General features: G+C 35.5%; 1 protein-coding gene across 1 annotated transcript; it reads right to left on the bottom strand.

Annotated features, from left to right (window-relative positions):
- Nucleotides 1-351: 351 nt before the first annotated feature.
- Nucleotides 352-17,189, bottom strand: LOC148947319 (uncharacterized). Its single transcript, XM_089097382.1, has 2 exons — nt 17,111-17,189; nt 352-952 (listed from the first exon to the last, which is right to left on the bottom strand). The coding sequence occupies exons 1-2, from the start codon at nt 17,142-17,144 to the stop codon at nt 399-401; spliced, it is 588 nt and encodes a 195-aa protein (XP_088953508.1). The 5' UTR covers nt 17,145-17,189; the 3' UTR covers nt 352-398.
- Nucleotides 17,190-18,062: the final 873 nt, after the last annotated feature.

The raw sequence follows: 18,062 nt of genomic DNA, 5'->3' as shown, positions 1-18,062 counted from the left end.
TTACCCTTTATAAATAAATAAATAATTTTAAAAAATGAGCATCTTTTTCTACGAATATGTTGTTGTTACTATCTGTATAGAAAAACTCCTCATTTCCCATAATTGTATTGTTTGCACACGAGGCTAAGGTAGTTTGGTCCTTTGTAGTCTTTCCCTTACCTTCTTCTCTGATAGTCTTTCATTTATACCTGAGTTGAATCTAACTAATTAAAGCAAAAACTCAAATTCAGTTAAATCAAAATGTTTTTGAAATAATTTAATAGTCCACATCAAACAAAACGGAGGTAAAACTTTATTGATTAATGTGAAAAGGAAAGAAACATTGAAATTATGAAGGTTGTTAAAGGTGAAAGGGTGGAGGGTAAACAGTGAGCTATTGGAAGAAAATAATGCACTTTCTAAAGTTTTTCTTGTCCTTTGACATACCCCGTAATCATACCAGTTAATGGAAATTTCGGTCCATAGCAAACTACGACTAGTGGAGGTGGTTTATCTGGAAGACTTCCAATAAAAAGTTCTCTTCTGCAAAAGTTTCCACTATTCTGCTTGCGAGTATTTTGTACTATTTCTTCTATCTCGTCTGGATGCCTTCCATCAATATCCAGGTTTTTTATTTGGTAATGACTGGGAAGACACTGTCCATCGTCAGACAAGAAATAACCCTCCGGACAAGGAGAGGCATCAAACTGATTCGAAGTGGAAATTGATTGGGAGCCGGTGGTTCCAGAATATTTATGGCGGCGCAGACAAATACCATTGACGCAATCCAAGGGAGTGAGACTTTCTTCGGTTGTGATTTGTTGGTAATATTGAGCTCCAGACTCACCTTGACTGAGGCATTTACCATTTATGCAAGACCAGCCATGAGGGCAGTACCCATTTTGGCCACATTCATCCTCTGGTGATGGTCGAAATGGATTTACACCAGTCCCAGAGCTTGAATCAATCGCCACTAAAAAAAAAAATATACAGTTTCAAAACGATAATAAAGTACTAAAAATAAAAATCAATTACTGATGTAGTAAGTAGGAAAGACGTACATTGTTTAATGTAAGTCTATTTAATGTACTTGGTAATTTAATATTATTATATTTTAAAAAAAACTCAAAGGCTCAAATGTCTCCCCTACCCAATGTAAATGTGTTATTTTCGAGCTGGCTAGCGAAGCTAGCTTTTTTTCCTGTTTGATGTTCACGACTAATGCAAATATGCTAGGCCGATATTCAAAGGAATACAAGAATTGATAAGACTCGGAAAGTCAATCCAGACGGCTAGTAGAAAGTATTACCCGTGCCATTTAAACACCTTTTATCTCTCAATTACTCGGACTACCTGTCTTGGTATTTTTCATACAATTAGCCATGTCTTGGTGGCTACTACAATCAAGAATCAAGCGATGCCTACTACTGATTGAAAATCAAGTATTTTGCAGTAGGCATCAAGACATGGTTAGTTGTAGGAAAAAAGTCAAGACAGAAAGTCCGAGTAATTGAGAGACAAAAATGTTTAAATGCCAGAATACATATTGTTTGTTTAAAATTAACAGTCCTCTTAAAGGTTAGAAAAAGAAGACTCAAGTATGGCTAAACATTGAAATCTTGATACCAAATTGTTTACAGCACTTCTAACAAGAATAAAAACATTTAGTGATTTCACACAATACTAATATACTGCATCAAGAAGTAGGTGACTTTGTGCTGGGCAGACAAGTCAAAACCTAGTTTTGTGATAACTACTAGTACTGAAAAATCACTGCAGCATCAGGCCATCTGAGCCTAACAGAGTTGTAAAACTTTTCCACCCTCATCCAACCGAAGCTTCGAACTTAACCTACTCCTGTGTTGTTCCGAATTCCTTTAAATTCTTCCTATGACCTCTTCCCTTCCCACTCGGACAGACTTGCTTCTCTTTTAGTCTCTGATCGATGACCAAAAAGCACAATCTTTGAACATATGTCATCCCTCATCCGTAAAACGTGGCTTGGCCGTAATTTCAATTTTTCACTAAAGCCTTATAAAGTGGTATCAAAGCCCCTTTTTCGTAAAGGATAAACAGTCAGTCAAACGTGTACCTAAGACTATCCTTAGACAATTCCTTTGGAAAAATGACAAACATATCTATTTAGCTTTTAAAACGCCCACGCTTCACAGCCGTAATTGACCAGTGATAAGAGCATGGCTTCCAATATTCTAGTCGTAGTTTGGTGACTTATTTTCTTGTTCTTCCGAACTTTTTTCAGCTGCTAATAAAACCTAAGTTTGGCTACTCTACTTTTTGCGTATTCACGTCCTCCATCATCCATTGTTGGGAAGGTGTTTTGACTTTAGACAAAGAACATTATCACACATATTGATGCATTAGCTTAACATTGCACTTAGTTCTATGTTTTGACAAACGGTTCGTATTCTTTTGACAAAAACTATTATAAAAAGTAAAATGGGGTAAACATTCGAAAAGTATAAATGAATAAAACCAACATCAAACTCATCTAAAGTGTTTGAGAAAATTTTAAAAGAAAGGATTTCTAATTATTTGGATAAGATAAATTTTTTACCAAATACCAGTTTGGATTTAAGGCAAGCCATTCGACACAACACGTAGTTGTAGCTCTTTTATTAGAATTACATGATTACCTAGATTATGGTCTCCATGTGGCTACTGTTTTCTACGATGTTAAGAAAGCAATTGACACATTAAGCATGAAATTCTTTCTGACAAAATGGAAAATGCAGGCATAAGAGGAATTGGACTAGATTTAGTAAAATCATACCTGTGTGGACGTAATATTGCTATAGATATCGATGGAAAAGTGTCTAATTTAAAAAAATCTTAATGGTATTGGTGTCCCTCAAGGTTCAGTATTAGGTCCGCTCTTATTTTTGATTTATATTAACGATCTTCCGCAAAGTTTGCAGGGGAATATTAGTCTTGCTATTCTATTTGCAGATGACACAGCTATATCTGTTAAAGCAAGTGACTCAACTACATTATTTGAAAATTTGATTGTAACTGTTACTTCATTTAGGGTTCAGGGTTCAAATTTTTAGGGTTCAGTCATATCGCTATTTAGGAATTTTTTCTTGATCCATTGTTGTGTTTTCGTAATCAAATTGATCATTTAAGGGTTAAACGTGCTCAAAATATTGGGTCGATGTACCGTGTGAAAATATTTTTCCATTTTTCATACTAAAAATAATTCACCACTCTTTAATTGCTTCGTACCTGAATTACTGCTCAAATGTTTATCTTTATACCTTTTGGACGCCTTTAAAATAATTACAGGTACTACATAATAGGGCAGTAAGAATCCTTGGAAATTTTTATATTGACCATCAAAACTTGAAAATACATCTCAAACGAAAACGATGTTCTTCTTCCTAAATTTATCGGATTTAAAATATATACGCGATGTAAATATTTCCTTATGGCAGTTTCATATTCAAAAGCCTAAAAATTATTTCTATAACAATTCTCTGTTGATTTTGCCACCTCGTTCGGCTAGTCGGTGGGCGGGATTATACCAAATTGCTTTTGTAAGATGTGAAAGGTCAAGGTTTTCACTTAGGTACATAATGTCATTCATTGCGAATAAATATAAGCTAAATGATAAAATTCAGATTGATCAATCCCAAAAATCTCAGCTGTATTTAAAGAAGAAATTATTAAAGATTGTTTTTTAATGTTTGTTTATGATGGAATTTTTAAAATTTAAAATGGAATTTTTTCTTTATGTGTTTTGTTTTGTATCCACGGTGGGACGGCCTCCCCTGTCCCCCCTTGCCCACCATTTCTTTTCTGCCCAGCATTTCTTTTCCATCTTCTTTACTTGCATTCCTTGTTTCTAACTTTTTCTTGTTATTTTTTTTTGTTAATTAAGTTAATTTTGTTATTATTACTATTACACACCCACAGGAGCTCTGCTCTCTATTGGGGTTAATATTTTTTTTGTACTTTTAAGTATATTAAATAAAGTCAGTCAGTCAGTCCTAAAACATTTTAAAATGTTTCTTGCAATGACACACCTATCAAATATGTCGGGCTTATTTCAGGAAAAACTATATCTTTCAAAATACATTTAAATATCTCATATCAAAGAGTCTAATATATTTTGGGAATAATACGTTTGTTAAAAGTAGTACGTTCTGCGTGATATTTAAAATAAAAATAATAGATCTCCTTTTTAAGTTTCTTGTTTATTCTTCCTTTATTTCTGTACTAGGTTCTATGTTCTATTTTTCAGTTCAACTAATTCGGGCTCTCAGAAAAATACTGAAATTTGTTCTTTAATCCTTCTTCGATAGTCCCAATCAGAATTAAATAATAAATGTTTTGCAAGCTCATAAAATTTCGATTTTTTTTACAATTTTTATGTTAATATGCCCAAGTCAGCTCATAATTAACTACTCAACTTCTTATCCAAATTATCCTATTTCTGATTTAGAAAGTGCTTATTTCATGCCTGTTTTCTGTCAGAGTACTATAATACATTTTTCAGTTCTCCGCCTTGGTCATGATTTCTAGTATTCAGTTGAATCAGCTAAAATTATCCCAAATTATTAAAGCACCAAAGAAAAGGTAATAAAATCTGATTTTTTGAACTGGTAAGTGGGATATTTGCAACCAAATATATCTAAAAAAATTAGAGAAATCGGGAGCAGAATTTTTTAATGAAACACACTGTAATACAGCTTTTGGAAGTTGTAAACACCAAATTTAACAATAGAAAAGTGGGTTAAAAATCAGTAAATAAACTAAACTAAAAACCCCATGGCTCAAAATTTCGAAATGAGGTGTAGCTTTCCTTTGGAGGTGTAGCTTTCTTTGGGAATCGGCTGGTTTTGATGTTTGAATTTTTGTGGACGTGAACCGCGAAAAAGTCACGAAAACGTCACGTCACGCGAACACGTCACGTCACGAAAACGTGATACTGCCTTAAGAATTTGATGATTTTGAAACTGCCGAAAGAATTTTTTTTTTCAGAAAATGCAGTTTTGAGTCATCAATGCATCTAACATGGGTACAGGGGGGAAAGGCTATTCTTATTTTAATGTTATTGGCATTTCAAAGGTTTAAAAAAATTTAACAACACGATATGAAGAAACGAAACACAGATGTTATTAATCAAGAGCTGCTGTCTGGTAAAGATCAGATGTACAGTAGAGCATAAAAAGAAATCTTATGGAGCTCCCGAAGTACTGAGTAGAGGCAAAGGCAAAGGCACACCCCAAAAACATTTCCTGCTGGAGCTTTTCATTTATTAACTGTGAATATGGAAACTTTAGAGGGCCAAACTTCCAGCATCTTTCTTCTGGCAAAAAATACAAATTCACCCAATGCTTGACAGAAAGATAAGAAAGTTTGGTCTAGAGATTCAATTTGACTACAAGAAATATAGCAAATTTAACATAAAACAAATTTAAGCAGAAAACAAGCGTCTTCCTCCAGAAACGAAGTACTAGAAGCAAAATATAAGTTTCGACAACTTACACAAAGTAACAGCTAGAGCGTAAAGAACTATGTGTTTTTTCATCATGATTAAAGTCCAAACTGTAAAAATTTCCTCAATTTCAGCCTTTATATACACCAAAAAATTAGCTAATTGCATTTCAAGTCACGTTTTATATTCAGCTAAGTCTCAGATTTCAGGAAGTATGTTCATGAATGTACGATTTATTTGTTAATACAGATTTTCTATTGTACACTTTTTTTCAGCAGTAAATGCATTTTAAAAGAGAAAAATTAAAATAAACGATATATGATCTTAGCATGGAAACAAGCCAATCAATTTTCCCATTAGAATTTAAGCCACTTTTTTAATTACTAATGGTGTATTTGACAATAAGTAAATAGCTTGTTTATACTAAGCTGGAACTTATAAAAACGAATAATTTGAGACCAATACAAGGCTTGATCTTGGGTAGGTTTATTTATTGTTTTGTAAGATTGATTTAAGCATGGGATTACATGATAAAATATCGTCTATACATTAATAGCATTTATTTTCCAAGCTGATTCCAAATGTTTTGGGATTTTTTTGTTGCGACGTCCAAGTGCAAAAACGAAAATTTAGACTGTAATGTATAAAAAAAAACAACTTCAAAAGCATCAAAAACAGGTAAGAAAAAACGAAAAGGAAAAACTATATCAAGGAAATAAGTGAACACTAATTAACAAAAAAAACTAGTATCCAAGAAAATCAAAATACGCAACAACAAAAAACTCCTAGAAAGAAGTGTAGACAATTTTCATTCCATAACTAATTATAATATAAAAGTAAAAACTTTAAGAGATCTATTTCTTGCCATTATGAATTGCCATAAATGGCTTCAGTGGGCCTTTAATGGCTCACTGAACCACTGAAGCCATTTCAGGTCTCAATTTCAGTGTGACACCTAATGCTGCATTGATGCAAATTTTTTCTGAAGATTTGGCCACCTTTAAAAAGCTTAGGTAATAATCTTTTGGGCAAAAATTTTCTCTCCACGGTTAACGTTATTTCAAAAGTGACCATAATCATTAAGTTAATAACATTCTATTACAATGAAATTGGATTCTTTTTGAAAACTGTGACTTTTTAAAACAGGAGATTGAGAAAAAATTAATAGATTCGACTCCAAACATACGCAATTCTTCAGTTAAGAGTTATACATAAAATTCTTTAAAATCAACAAAAACAAACTCTTCCTAAGATAAACAGATAATTTTCGGTACTTGTCTATTATGTAATACACACTCAAGAAGTGAAATTTGGTGAATGCTAAAGAAATAAAACAAAATATGATGAAAATAGAATACTTTAGTAACAAAATTATGAAAACTACCACAAAGAATTATTGAAGGGGGGGCGCCCAGAGCGCACTATATTAAATACGTAACCTAACCTAAATTAATCAAAATACCAACTAAATATTTAATTAAACTATAGCTGTAATGTAGTTTCCCAACGAGCCGAGGATAATTATCTGGTATAGACAGCGTGAAAAACAGGTATTGTCTAATCTTCGCGATGCAAGTTCTCGAGTGTGTATTATATGATAGACAAGTACCCAATTTTCTTGTAGTGCCCTGATCTTGCCACTTTTAAAAGCTCACTCCTGTATGCTATATGATGCTGTATTTATGCAAGTATTCCTTAAGATTTTGGCTACTCAAAAGCAACGGAGTTGTTTCTTGGTCAAAAATATAACTGACAATTTCTTTTGAAAAGTGGGAGGACCTTCTCTTGGGAAGGGGAATCTCTTAAAAAAGGCATTTTGGGGCTTAACTCCAGTAGCCTGTGCTATTTGATGCTCTTATTTATGCAAGTATTTTTTAAAATTTCGGCTACTCAAAAACAACAAAGTTGTTTAACTCGGGGTTCGGCTTATTCCCCCTGAAAATTCCCCCAAGAGAGCGAGCTCCCACCTGGAAAATCTCTCTGTGGAAAATTTTTCCAGAAAACTCCTCCGACAAAATGTTTTCTTTCGAGAAAGATCTGACCACTCCCCCTTGAAAATTTTCCCCCGATAATTTCCCCCTGGAAAATTCACCTCAAATGCAAAATTGAACAGCCAAATGGAAATTCAGACGAAGAAAAGCGTGTAATTGTACATAAGCTATTATGAAGAAGGTGTGGTTCTATTGTGGTTATATTATGAAGAAAGAGCGAGTTTCTAAACCCAAATTTACTAAATCTCCACGAGCCTTCAGATAAGTATAGGAAGAAATAGGTTGGTGGAGGGGGAATCACGTACGAAAGGGATAAATGTAGGTTGGTGAATCACTTTGTAGGCAGGGGAGTCAGATGCCTCAAGGGGTGCATTTTAATCCAAAAATTTCCTAACTCTTATTGAGCCATAAACTAAATATAGAATAGTTCTAGGAAAGAGGGAAGGGTAGAAATAGATATCTAGTCCCTGGGATTTCTAGTCCCTAGATTTCTGAGCATGTTTCTGGTCTAAGCCTTTATTATGAAAGTAAAGAACGACACTAACCCCTAAACGAGCAGAATTGATTCTGTATAGGAGAGGAGCTGTCTCCTCCTCGCCTTCGCTCCCCTCGTATCCTTAGACACTTCAGAGGATGCTCATTTGATCTGAAATTGAAAGTTCTGGTGCTTTTTTTTAAAAGTCAAAAGTGATTGGAGAGCAATCGCCCCCTGTTCAAGAATCGTTTTCTTACATTTATTTCTTTTGATCCTTGTAAACCTTTGGAACATCTGACTAACATTTCGAGGGATCCATTTTGTTCAGAAAAGCTGAAAATATTGATAAATTTGCATTCAAGGATCACATAACCTCCGGAGACCCTGGGATAAGGGCTGTAAATTATTCAACTGCCAGTTCTTTATAGATATATTGTATAGCTGAAAAAAGGGACATGCTTGATATTGGAAGTCAAGTGGTGTGAAACTTTCAGGGATTATTTTCTTGGTGAAAAAGATCATCAATAATTATCTTTGGGAAGGGAAAGAGGCTGGGGGGCCGAAAATAAGCCAAATTTTTTTTTCTGATCAATTTGAAGCGTCCAGCCATAATTCCATGGGCCAAGGGGTAGGAGGTTCGAAAGACGGTTGAGTATTCCGAAGAAAAGAAAATGTCGTGACCGAGCATTTGTCTTTGTTCACGACCATGTTTAGTTCAGCCACCTCTGAGGTAACTTTTTCGATGAAACCAGCAGCATTGCTCTTCGAATCCTTAGATACGATTTCCATTAAGGACAAGTCGTCAACGTACTTCCATCTGTCCTCCAGCTCAGCAGCAATGTCATTTATCATGAGGAGGGAGCCCAGCGGCTTTATCACAGTTCCTTGTGGAATTCCAGAAAAAACTGGCAGAGAAGTGGAAAATTGGTCTTTATACTTCACAGTTTGCTCTCTATTTGTTAAGAAGCTCTTGACGATTTTAATAATAAAGCTGGGTATATTTTTTTCCGCCATTTTTTCTAAAAGGATTCTAAAAGCTTTGGAATGGGGGTAATAAACCCTTTCTTCCATTTCTTTCAAAAATGTCCTGTTTTTGTTATATTATTGAAAATTATCTGAAGGGGAAATAATAATTCTTAAGCAAATGCTTTAATGAGAGCAACTGGAATGTCAAAACGGGCAACGGAAGTTCTTTTTAACGAAGAGAGTTTACGGATTATAATTGCCGATGAAATATCAGCAATTAAATTATCATCTGAAGGAGTAGTTGAATTTACTGGAGGATCCTCAGGTGGAAGAGGGGGGTAAGACTGCACAATTAGAGCAAAATGGGCATTTAAATCATTCGCAGTTTTCTCTAGAGGCTCCTCATTCATGAAGTCAACAGGTTGAGAACTTTTGCCAATCAGACTTTTTACTTTACTGAAAAACTGCGACGGCTTGGACTCCAAAAGATGGTCAACTTCATTTTCATAGTAATTTGCTTGTGCCTTTTTGATTTTCCATTTTATTTGGCTTGCTAACTGTTTTCCTTGGTTCTCTTAACCTTTTCGTGTTAGGTGCAATTTGTGTTTTATCAGTTCCTTTATTTTTGAATTTACGTATGGTTTATCACTAGAACAGAATTTAGTCTTACGTTCGGGAAAGCACTCAAGAAATTTTGAATTTACCATATTATGGAGTTCTTCTACTTGGGAATTCCAGTCTTTAGCTGAAGAGACCGCGACCCAGTTTTCTCCCGTTATCCAGTCACCGAATTGCAGCAGACCATAGTCAGTGATCGGCCTTGATGTAACTTCGGTTACTGAATATTTAATTTTTACTTTTTCCAAGGGGTTCCTCTGTAACATATAATGTATGGCATGAGTTTTGCCTGGGTAATGAAATTTAAGCACCGAAACCTATATAGGCAATGAGTTTTCATCTGATGAGCCCTGATATGTGGTGATTACCTGGGGAATATTAAAATGTTGTAGATTTAAGGTGCTATGGCTTGGTTTTGGGACAATGACTTCTACTCATTAATGCTGATTTCGCTCTATTTTGGATTTGATTTTCGGATTAACAGGTTGGATATACTGCTTTGTCCTAGGTGATTAGATGGCTGAGTAAGGTTTAGGACCTTGTTCAAGTGCTCATTTATTTCAGTTATTAAATTAGGAAGACATTTTTTTTTTTTTTTTTTTTTTTATATATATACCAAGTAATTACCTGTAATACATTATATAATGATAACTTCCACCAAGTGGTGCTAGTTTACTTGGATTCTGGTAATATTTCGAAAGATTTGTCAGGATTACATCCAGAGAAGTATTCCCCTTAGTTGTTGGGAAATGGACTAGAGTTTTAAGGTTAAGTGACCTGGCCAGCGATTTGCTATCGAGTTCATTAGCATCTCCTAGCATTACTACTCCAAAATATGGGTGAGTTCTCTGGACGTAATCTGTCGATTCCTGCAGTTTCTCCCAAAAAGCTTTTCTTGCTGCAGCTGGCTGACCAGGTGAATAAAAGAAAACTTACACTGCTACGGCAGAGAGCGCCTAGGGAGTCGCTTATAGAGTACACATAATATCAGTACCACCAAACCGAACGATTAATTTTCTATTCCGGTGCGAACGCTGCAAATAAAGATGAAACTTGTAATGCCGAAAACATGAATACGGATTCTATTCAGATCACTTTCTCGAAGCAAAGAGTAAAATCCAGACACAAAGAGCATAGCATGGTCACAAAAATCGAATAAAATTTCGTAAAACCACACTATTATAACGACCGCGATTTGCGACTATCTTAGCATAGCTCATTTTCGATTTATTTATAATATAAGATACAGTTTTCTGTTGCAGAGTTGAAAATAACACACCGAAATCCCGAGTCACCTGAGACTACGAATATGGAGAATAATGAAAAAACAGCAGTTTAAGTCATCCATACCTAACGAATTATTAAACAGCAAATATTCACTTTTAGCCAATTTTTCAAAGAAACAACAATTTTTTATCAAAGGAAGAACGCACCTTATTACCACTCTTTTTCTAAATCAACTTTAGATCAACTAATTAGTAGCAGATAATCCGTGTATATTGCCTTGTTTCAGGTAGGTACTCTTCTTCTTCTTTGCGCAGTTCTTCTCGCAAATTTACTGTGCCTAAACGGTCATCAACACTAACTCTGAGGTCTGCTGTTTGTCAATCCAGTCTACTATGGAACTCTATCCCTTTTGATGTCCCTCTATCTCCGTGAAGGCAGTTTCTCGGCAGGTCTTTCCGTAGTTTTAGTCCAGTATTTTGTATCCTTCCTTTGTTTATTCCTCCCTTCTCTTTTCCTATTGTTTCTCCTTATGTTATTTTCTTTGTTTTGCTTTTTTTTCCATTTATTTGATCCGATTTTTGCCATTTTTAGTTGACAGATTGTTTTAATTTATTGAGTCATTTCCGTGTGTGTTCTCAGTTTGTTGTCTTATAAATGTTTGATAGATCCCTCCACAAACTTACTTCTGTATTTCTCCGTTTTTTTCCGTTTGTTTGTGTTATATATAGTATAAAATAAATGATGATGATGGTGATAAGAGGCTATATTTCCAGTCTGCAAATGCATCCCTATAGTACACGCCAATATAGTACACGATCAAGGAGGCACACTTGTGCCTCTATAAAGAGGCGACCCACCACAATGTTAAGCGATTTCAGTTCTTAGAGGTCACAGAGAGACGGCGGCAATCGCATTTTGTAGCTCAAGCTCAAACTAAGAAACATGAAAAATTTCATCCTCCTCCGACTTTATCTTCATGGGGTAAACTGGGCCGGAAGTTTCGACCCTCCCACCACAGCCCCCCTTTAACGTTGTCCGATTGGGCTGAAATTTAGAGGTTAAGCTATCTTAGGGCCCGGGAGCTTATCCTCGAAATTTCAACTCAATCTGATCAGTCCTTCCCTGTTTTCAAAAAACCAAATATAGCCACTTAAAATTCATCATCATTTCTTTTTTTTTCTTAGCCACGCCTAAAGGCCACAGTTGGCAACGGATCCGGTTGAATGAGGACTCATTCGAAGCAGAATTTGACCTGTTAGGGCCTTTTGATATTTGCAGACCGAAAAAATTATCCCCCGGATTTACATTTACGAAAAACCTTAGTTTTTTTCAAATAATACAGATAAACAGGTTAGACATGCTTTGTTATGAAAACATCTGCGCGTCAATTTTCATAACAAAGCATGTCTAACCTGATTATGTGTATTATTTGAAAAAAAAACTACGTTTTCTAAAGAGTTAAAGAGGCTGAGTTACAAGGTCAACCCTTAAAACGTACAGGGATTAGGAGGCACAGTTGGGGGGGCTGTTAAAGAGGCTGAGTCACAAGTTCGAACCTTAAAACGTACAGGGATTAGGAGGCACCCTGTACGACGTGATTTGAGTATTCAGGATTTAAAAGCCTTAACACAAGAATGTTCAAGAGCGGGAGGTTTGGGGGCGGCAGCCCCAACTTCAACTCCTGACACCGATCAGCTAACAGTTAGTCAAGCAATAATAAGTAATAAACTGTACAAAAACGTGCAGAAATTATTTGAAAAAAACTACGTTTTCTAAAGAGTTAAAGAGGCTGAGTTACAAGGTCGAACCTTAAAACGTACAGGGATTAGGAGGCACAGTTGGGGGCTGCCGCCCCCAAACCCCGCTTTCGCAGCCTTTAAATAAAAAAAGAAATTTTAAACTGAAAGTAAGGAGCGACATTAAATCTTAAAACGAACAGAAATTATTCCGTATATGAAAGAGGCTGTGCCCTCCTCAACGCCTCGCTCTTTACACTAAAGTTTTTATTTTTTAAAAAAAGAGTTTTGAGAAAGTAAAACATTAGCGTAAAGAGCGAGGCGTTGAGGAGGGCACATCCCCTTTCATATACGGAATAATTTCTGTTCGTTTTGAGATTTAATGTCGCTCCTTACTTTCAGTTTAAAATTTTTTTTTTATTTAAAGGCTGCGAAAGCAGGGGGTTCGGGGGGCGGCAGCCCCCCAACTGTGCATCCTAATCCCTGTACGTTTTAAGGTTCGACCTTGTAACTCAGCCTCTTTAACTCTTTAGAAAACGTAGTTTTTTTTCAAATAATACCAAAATAAACAGTAATAAGCTGGTAGTAACCTGACAGAAAAAGTTCTATTGCTGCCTCTATATGCTGCCTCTTCCTCAATACGCCTCTCTTCATGCTCAAGTTTTAACCACTTTAAAAAAGTTAATTATTCTAATTAAACGGTCGTTGCGTTTCAGGAGGTACTCTTTAAGAATTTGGAAAAAAGGTGTAACTTTAGCGTGCAGAGTGGGGTATGAGGGGGAGGCACGCCACATATGTAATAATTTCTATTTTTAAGTTTTATTTTTGCTCCTTGCTTCCAGTTGAAAAAAAAAGTTTTTCTTAAAATTTAATTTCTGATCGTATTTCGAATTATACCGGGACACACACCTCCTCATTCATGGTAATTTTTACAAAGGAAATTGCCCCAATGAAATTTCCCCCGCGTAAAATACTTCCCCCCATGAATTTGCCCTCGTAAGAGTTCATCCTCACTGCAAATGCCCCCTCCCCCTAAAGAAATCTTGTTCAGAATAGTCTGGATGAAAAATTCTTCTGAGCATAATCTTACTCGAAAAATTACTTTTATTTAACTTTATTTATCATCGTTTACTAATTCTTACCAAAAATCACCTCTATGTTGAAAATTTTTCCAAGATCCCTCCCCTCCAACGGGAATCTTCTTGTGTGGAAAATTTCACAGCACAGAATTATTTCTGATGATAAGTCTTCATGGATTAATTCTCATGAGGTAAATTAGTATATTTTGTGTATGAATTCAGGCAAATTTCCCCCTGTGTAAAATTTCTGTTGAAAAGTCTCTCCCCCCAGGATTTTTCTGACGTCCTCTTTCCCTGTTTTTTTCTTTCTTTAACTTTTTTTTAGAATAAATTTGTAAATTTGGTCAATTATTGGCACCTTTGTCACATTGGCCCACCCCCCAAGATTTTACTCATTGGGGCCCAAGACACATTGCCCCCACCCCCCTCCAAAATTTCGCTCTTGATCCACCCCTGGACTAGAGCTCTCAATTTCTGATCTTATCAGCACCCTCCAGAGTTTCAGTGACCATAAGATGGAGTAGTGGATGCCGAAAGGAGGTCCCCCTTCCATAAGCAATAAATCCTGCTCATTTTGGGGTTTAATGATACTCTACTTTCATGATAACAGTGCAGACCAGAAATATTCCCAAAAAGCAGGTCAGAAAGCATTCCAAATGCGTTTTTTAAAGTTTCTTTTGTCCCCCAAACAAAACATATCCCCCCTAGAAAAATTCTGGTTATGGCCCTGGTGATTATGCATCGTTTTTTACCTCCGCCATCCCATTGTCTCTCACTTAGAACTAATTCTGTATTTATCTGATAGTTCAATGAGAACTGTAATGTTTTGGCATTAAAATACACCCTTTTAGGTATCTCCCTCCCTCCTTAACTGCAGATTACTCAGGGGATCGTATTGTAGAGGTTTAAGGGCCTTTTTAAGTTTGTAATTTGTCCACTGCTAACGGATAGTATTTGTTATTGGAAAAGACACAAATATTTTTTGGGGAAAGTTTTCTGCAGGGAGGGGGGGGGGGTGAGGGATTTTCTGAATGAATTTTCAGTGGGGAGATAATATTTGGGAATAAATGTCTTTCAGCTGAGATGTATTTTCCATGGGAAGAATTTTCTGGGTGGATATTTTCCACGGAGGATTTTCTGGGGGCTAATTTTTGCAGAGAAATATTTCCGGGGTTGTATTTTCCGCAGGGGGTGATTTTTTTTCTGGGGGTTTAAACGCCTAGAAAAATTGGCAAAGGTGTTAGCTTGCACCTCTTCTCCCGATATTTGGGGAGGGGGGGGGGGGTTCTAGTCATCCTGAAAGAAACAGTTATTAGATATTTCGACTATGAAAATTGCTCGAAGTTAGACCCACTAAATAATTTTTGGAGAAAAGCTTTAGACTAAATCCACAAATTTCTAGGGGAACTTTAACTTCGACTATAATTCACTCCCAGCCTTCTAAAGTTCCTTGCATATTTTTTTTCCCATGCGCCACTCTTGTTCTCACTGTCTATTAACTCGTAAATTGAATCAATGGGTACAAAATCAAGAAACAGAAAAACACTCAAGAAATGTATAATTTGGGTTATATATTTCCACAATAAGGAGGGGGTAGGGTAAAACAGATGTATTTTTCTATTCGCAAAACAGTTCTGAGAATAATCATCGTCCCTGAAAATATATACCCTTTCACAAGCGTATTGTGATAAAAACTTTTATTAAATCAACAAATTTCTGGGGGAAATGTTTTGCCTTTTATAACTTTAATAAATCAAATAATATTAACATTTTGATTACTAAATATCAGTATATGTATATTAAACTGACAATGCACATTCATTTGTATTTTTTTCAGTAAAGTGCAAATTATGTTCTGGCCTTGGGAAGTCATATGGGTTTTGAGCCCAACTTATGTTAATTTCTGTTCGTTTTGAGTTTGACTCGGTTATTTATCATAATTTCTGTTCGTTTTGGGTTTCATTTATTGATCGATGCTGCTTTGTGGTAGTTTCAAGCTTGGTAGATTATTTGATTTTATTGTTGCTTATTTTTTGTTTAATGGAGTTCCTACTTTTCTTTGAAAAACTTATTTTGTCGAAATTTTTTTTTAATTAATTTCTGTTCGTTTTATATTGAAATAGTCTTTTCAGATAAAAAGAAAATAATGCTTTAAATCTTTTCATTTTTTTAAGAATTTATAGTTTGGCCTGCTATTTGTATGCTGGAGAAAAACTTTCAGCAATTTTTAACAACATAGCCTACACCCTCTTTAAAATCTGGACCCAAATAGCAGTGTTTAATTTAGTTTCATACCTCCTCTAGTTGACCTGAAATGGAAGATTTGATACCATTCGCAAAAACAAAATCTGTTTACTTTCTTTGATAGCATGGATACACTTACGCTATTTTGATTTGGTTAAATTCTAAGAGAAGAAGCAGCCCCGAAAGTTTGAACATAATATCCACAGTTGTTCTTGGGATACTGCTGAGATGCCTTATTGGGAATTAGCATTAACACAGTGCATTTTGATTTAATCTTATGGCAACATTTAGTTTTTAAACATGAAGTCAAATGGGGAAGGTGGGTGTGGGAGGGGGATTAGTTTCCCTCCAATCACTTTCGACTATTACAAAGGGCGTCAGCCCTTTCTATTTTCAATCGAATCAGCCCTTTTTGAAGTTCCTACGACAACTCCATCGATACAAAGTGCCCTGGTCTAAACAACTACAACAGAGAAAAAAATTCATTTTGATTAAAGACCAATATTCACACAAAAATCATATCAGACAGACCCACCACGTGAAAATCTATACAAATTTGTTTGTGGCAGGACTCACTATTTTACTCACTTATTACATATATGTTGAAAAAAAATAAAAAAAAAAAAAAAAAAAAAAAAAAAAAATGCAATCATATAAATAAATAAGAAATAAACCCCATAGGAACCGTGAACCAATACTTATACAAGATAGAACACAGGATACAGCCCCCCCCCTCAGCCATCCTTATTATGTAAAATTCTTTAACCTATTTTTAAAGGAGGACACACTCTCAGCCATCCTAGTGCTTTGCGAAAGACTGTTACATACCGAAACACCCACACGCCCAAATAAAAAACTAGACCTAGCAGTGTGTCGTCTCTCATGTAGGCTACTAGGTCCGCAGAATTCCTTGTATCATAAAAATGGTACGCAGAATTCGATGATAAAACATCACAAAAATAATTAGGTGCTAATTTAAACACTGATACACGAAAATACCGGTCTGATACTCCCTCAACTGCCCAACATTTAAAATATTAAAATGGCGATAACAATCCATTGTACGTTCACAATTTTCAAAATCACCGAGGAGGCGCAGTGCGTTATTCTGCACAATTTGTATCCGTTTAAAATTTACAATAAAATTACTAGCCCACACAGAACAACCGTATAAAATGTAAGGATGAATAAGTTAATTATATAAAATTTCAAAACTGAGACAGGAAACACATGGTTTAAATCTACGAATCAGCCCTAAGCCCCGCACAACTTTCACCGATACAATTCCACTATATTTTTTCCAATTTAAATTACAATCAATCTAAAAACCAAGATACCTTGCATCAAATATCTGCTTAATCTCTGTACCATTAAAATTAACTAAACCGAAAACATTATCAATAACTCCAGTACGACTACAAATCATGTAATTAGTTTTACTCACATTCACTGCTAAGCAACTAAGACTAGTAAAAACATGCAGGTTTAGTAGCACTTTATTTGCTTTTGAAACAAGCTCACTCAAAGCCTATCCAGCAATCATTATAGCTGTGCCATCCGCAAAGGATGTTATGGCGGCATCAGGAATGTAGAACCGTAATGTGTTAACATAAACTAAATATAAAAGCGGACCTAACACAGAACCTTGCAGTACTCCACATAGTACAGGACGAGGTGAACTGACAATATCCCCCACTACTACATGCATTGATCTACCATACAAATACGAACGAAACCAATCAATCCAATTTCCTTTTATCCCTAAATGTGACATCCTACCTAACAACATCTCAAAATCACCAGTACCAAAAGCTTTCTTAAAATCAATGAAAATAGTTAAAGGAGTAGAGCCGCTCTCAAATACATTGTTTAAAACATCAAGAAGATGGTGCACTGCATGACTAGTTGAATGAGATTTTCGGAATCCAAATTGCGTTTCACATAAAAACCTAAGAGAATTAAGGTATGAATATAGTTTCTTATGAAAAACCTTTTCAAATATTTTTGAGAACAGTGGCAGAGTCGATATAGGTCTCCAGTTTGACATTTCTCTTTTGTCACCCCCTTTATGTAAAGGTATAATGTTTGCTTGTTTTAAAGCATCTGGGAACTGACCTTTTTCCATAGATAGGTTCACCAAGTATAGAAGACAAGGCAAAAGGTAAGCGGCGACAGCCTTAAATGCCTTAAGGGTAAGACCGTCAATTCCTGCTGAATTCGATTTTATTGTTTCCAGTGCGTCCTCGAGATCAGATTGAGTGCACTTTACGAATTTCATTGAACGACCTT

The sequence above is a fragment of the Artemia sp. Qi Xiang Cuo genome, chromosome 11, assembly GCF_049724085.1.
Source record: "Artemia sp. Qi Xiang Cuo chromosome 11, ASM4972408v1, whole genome shotgun sequence".
Classification (NCBI taxonomy): domain Eukaryota; kingdom Metazoa; phylum Arthropoda; class Branchiopoda; order Anostraca; family Artemiidae; genus Artemia; species Artemia sp. Qi Xiang Cuo.
This window is presented reverse-complemented; position numbering and strand designations above follow the sequence as displayed.

Bases quoted from the DNA above. Each gene is read 5' to 3' on its own strand.
- LOC148947319 (XM_089097382.1), bottom strand. From the start codon at position 17,144: ATGGTACAGAGATTAAGCAGATATTTGATGCAAG. The intron at 953-17,110 runs GTATCTTGGTTT...TTTTTTTTTTAG, and splicing joins AAGCAGATATTTGATGCAAG to TGGCGATTGATTCAAGCTCT.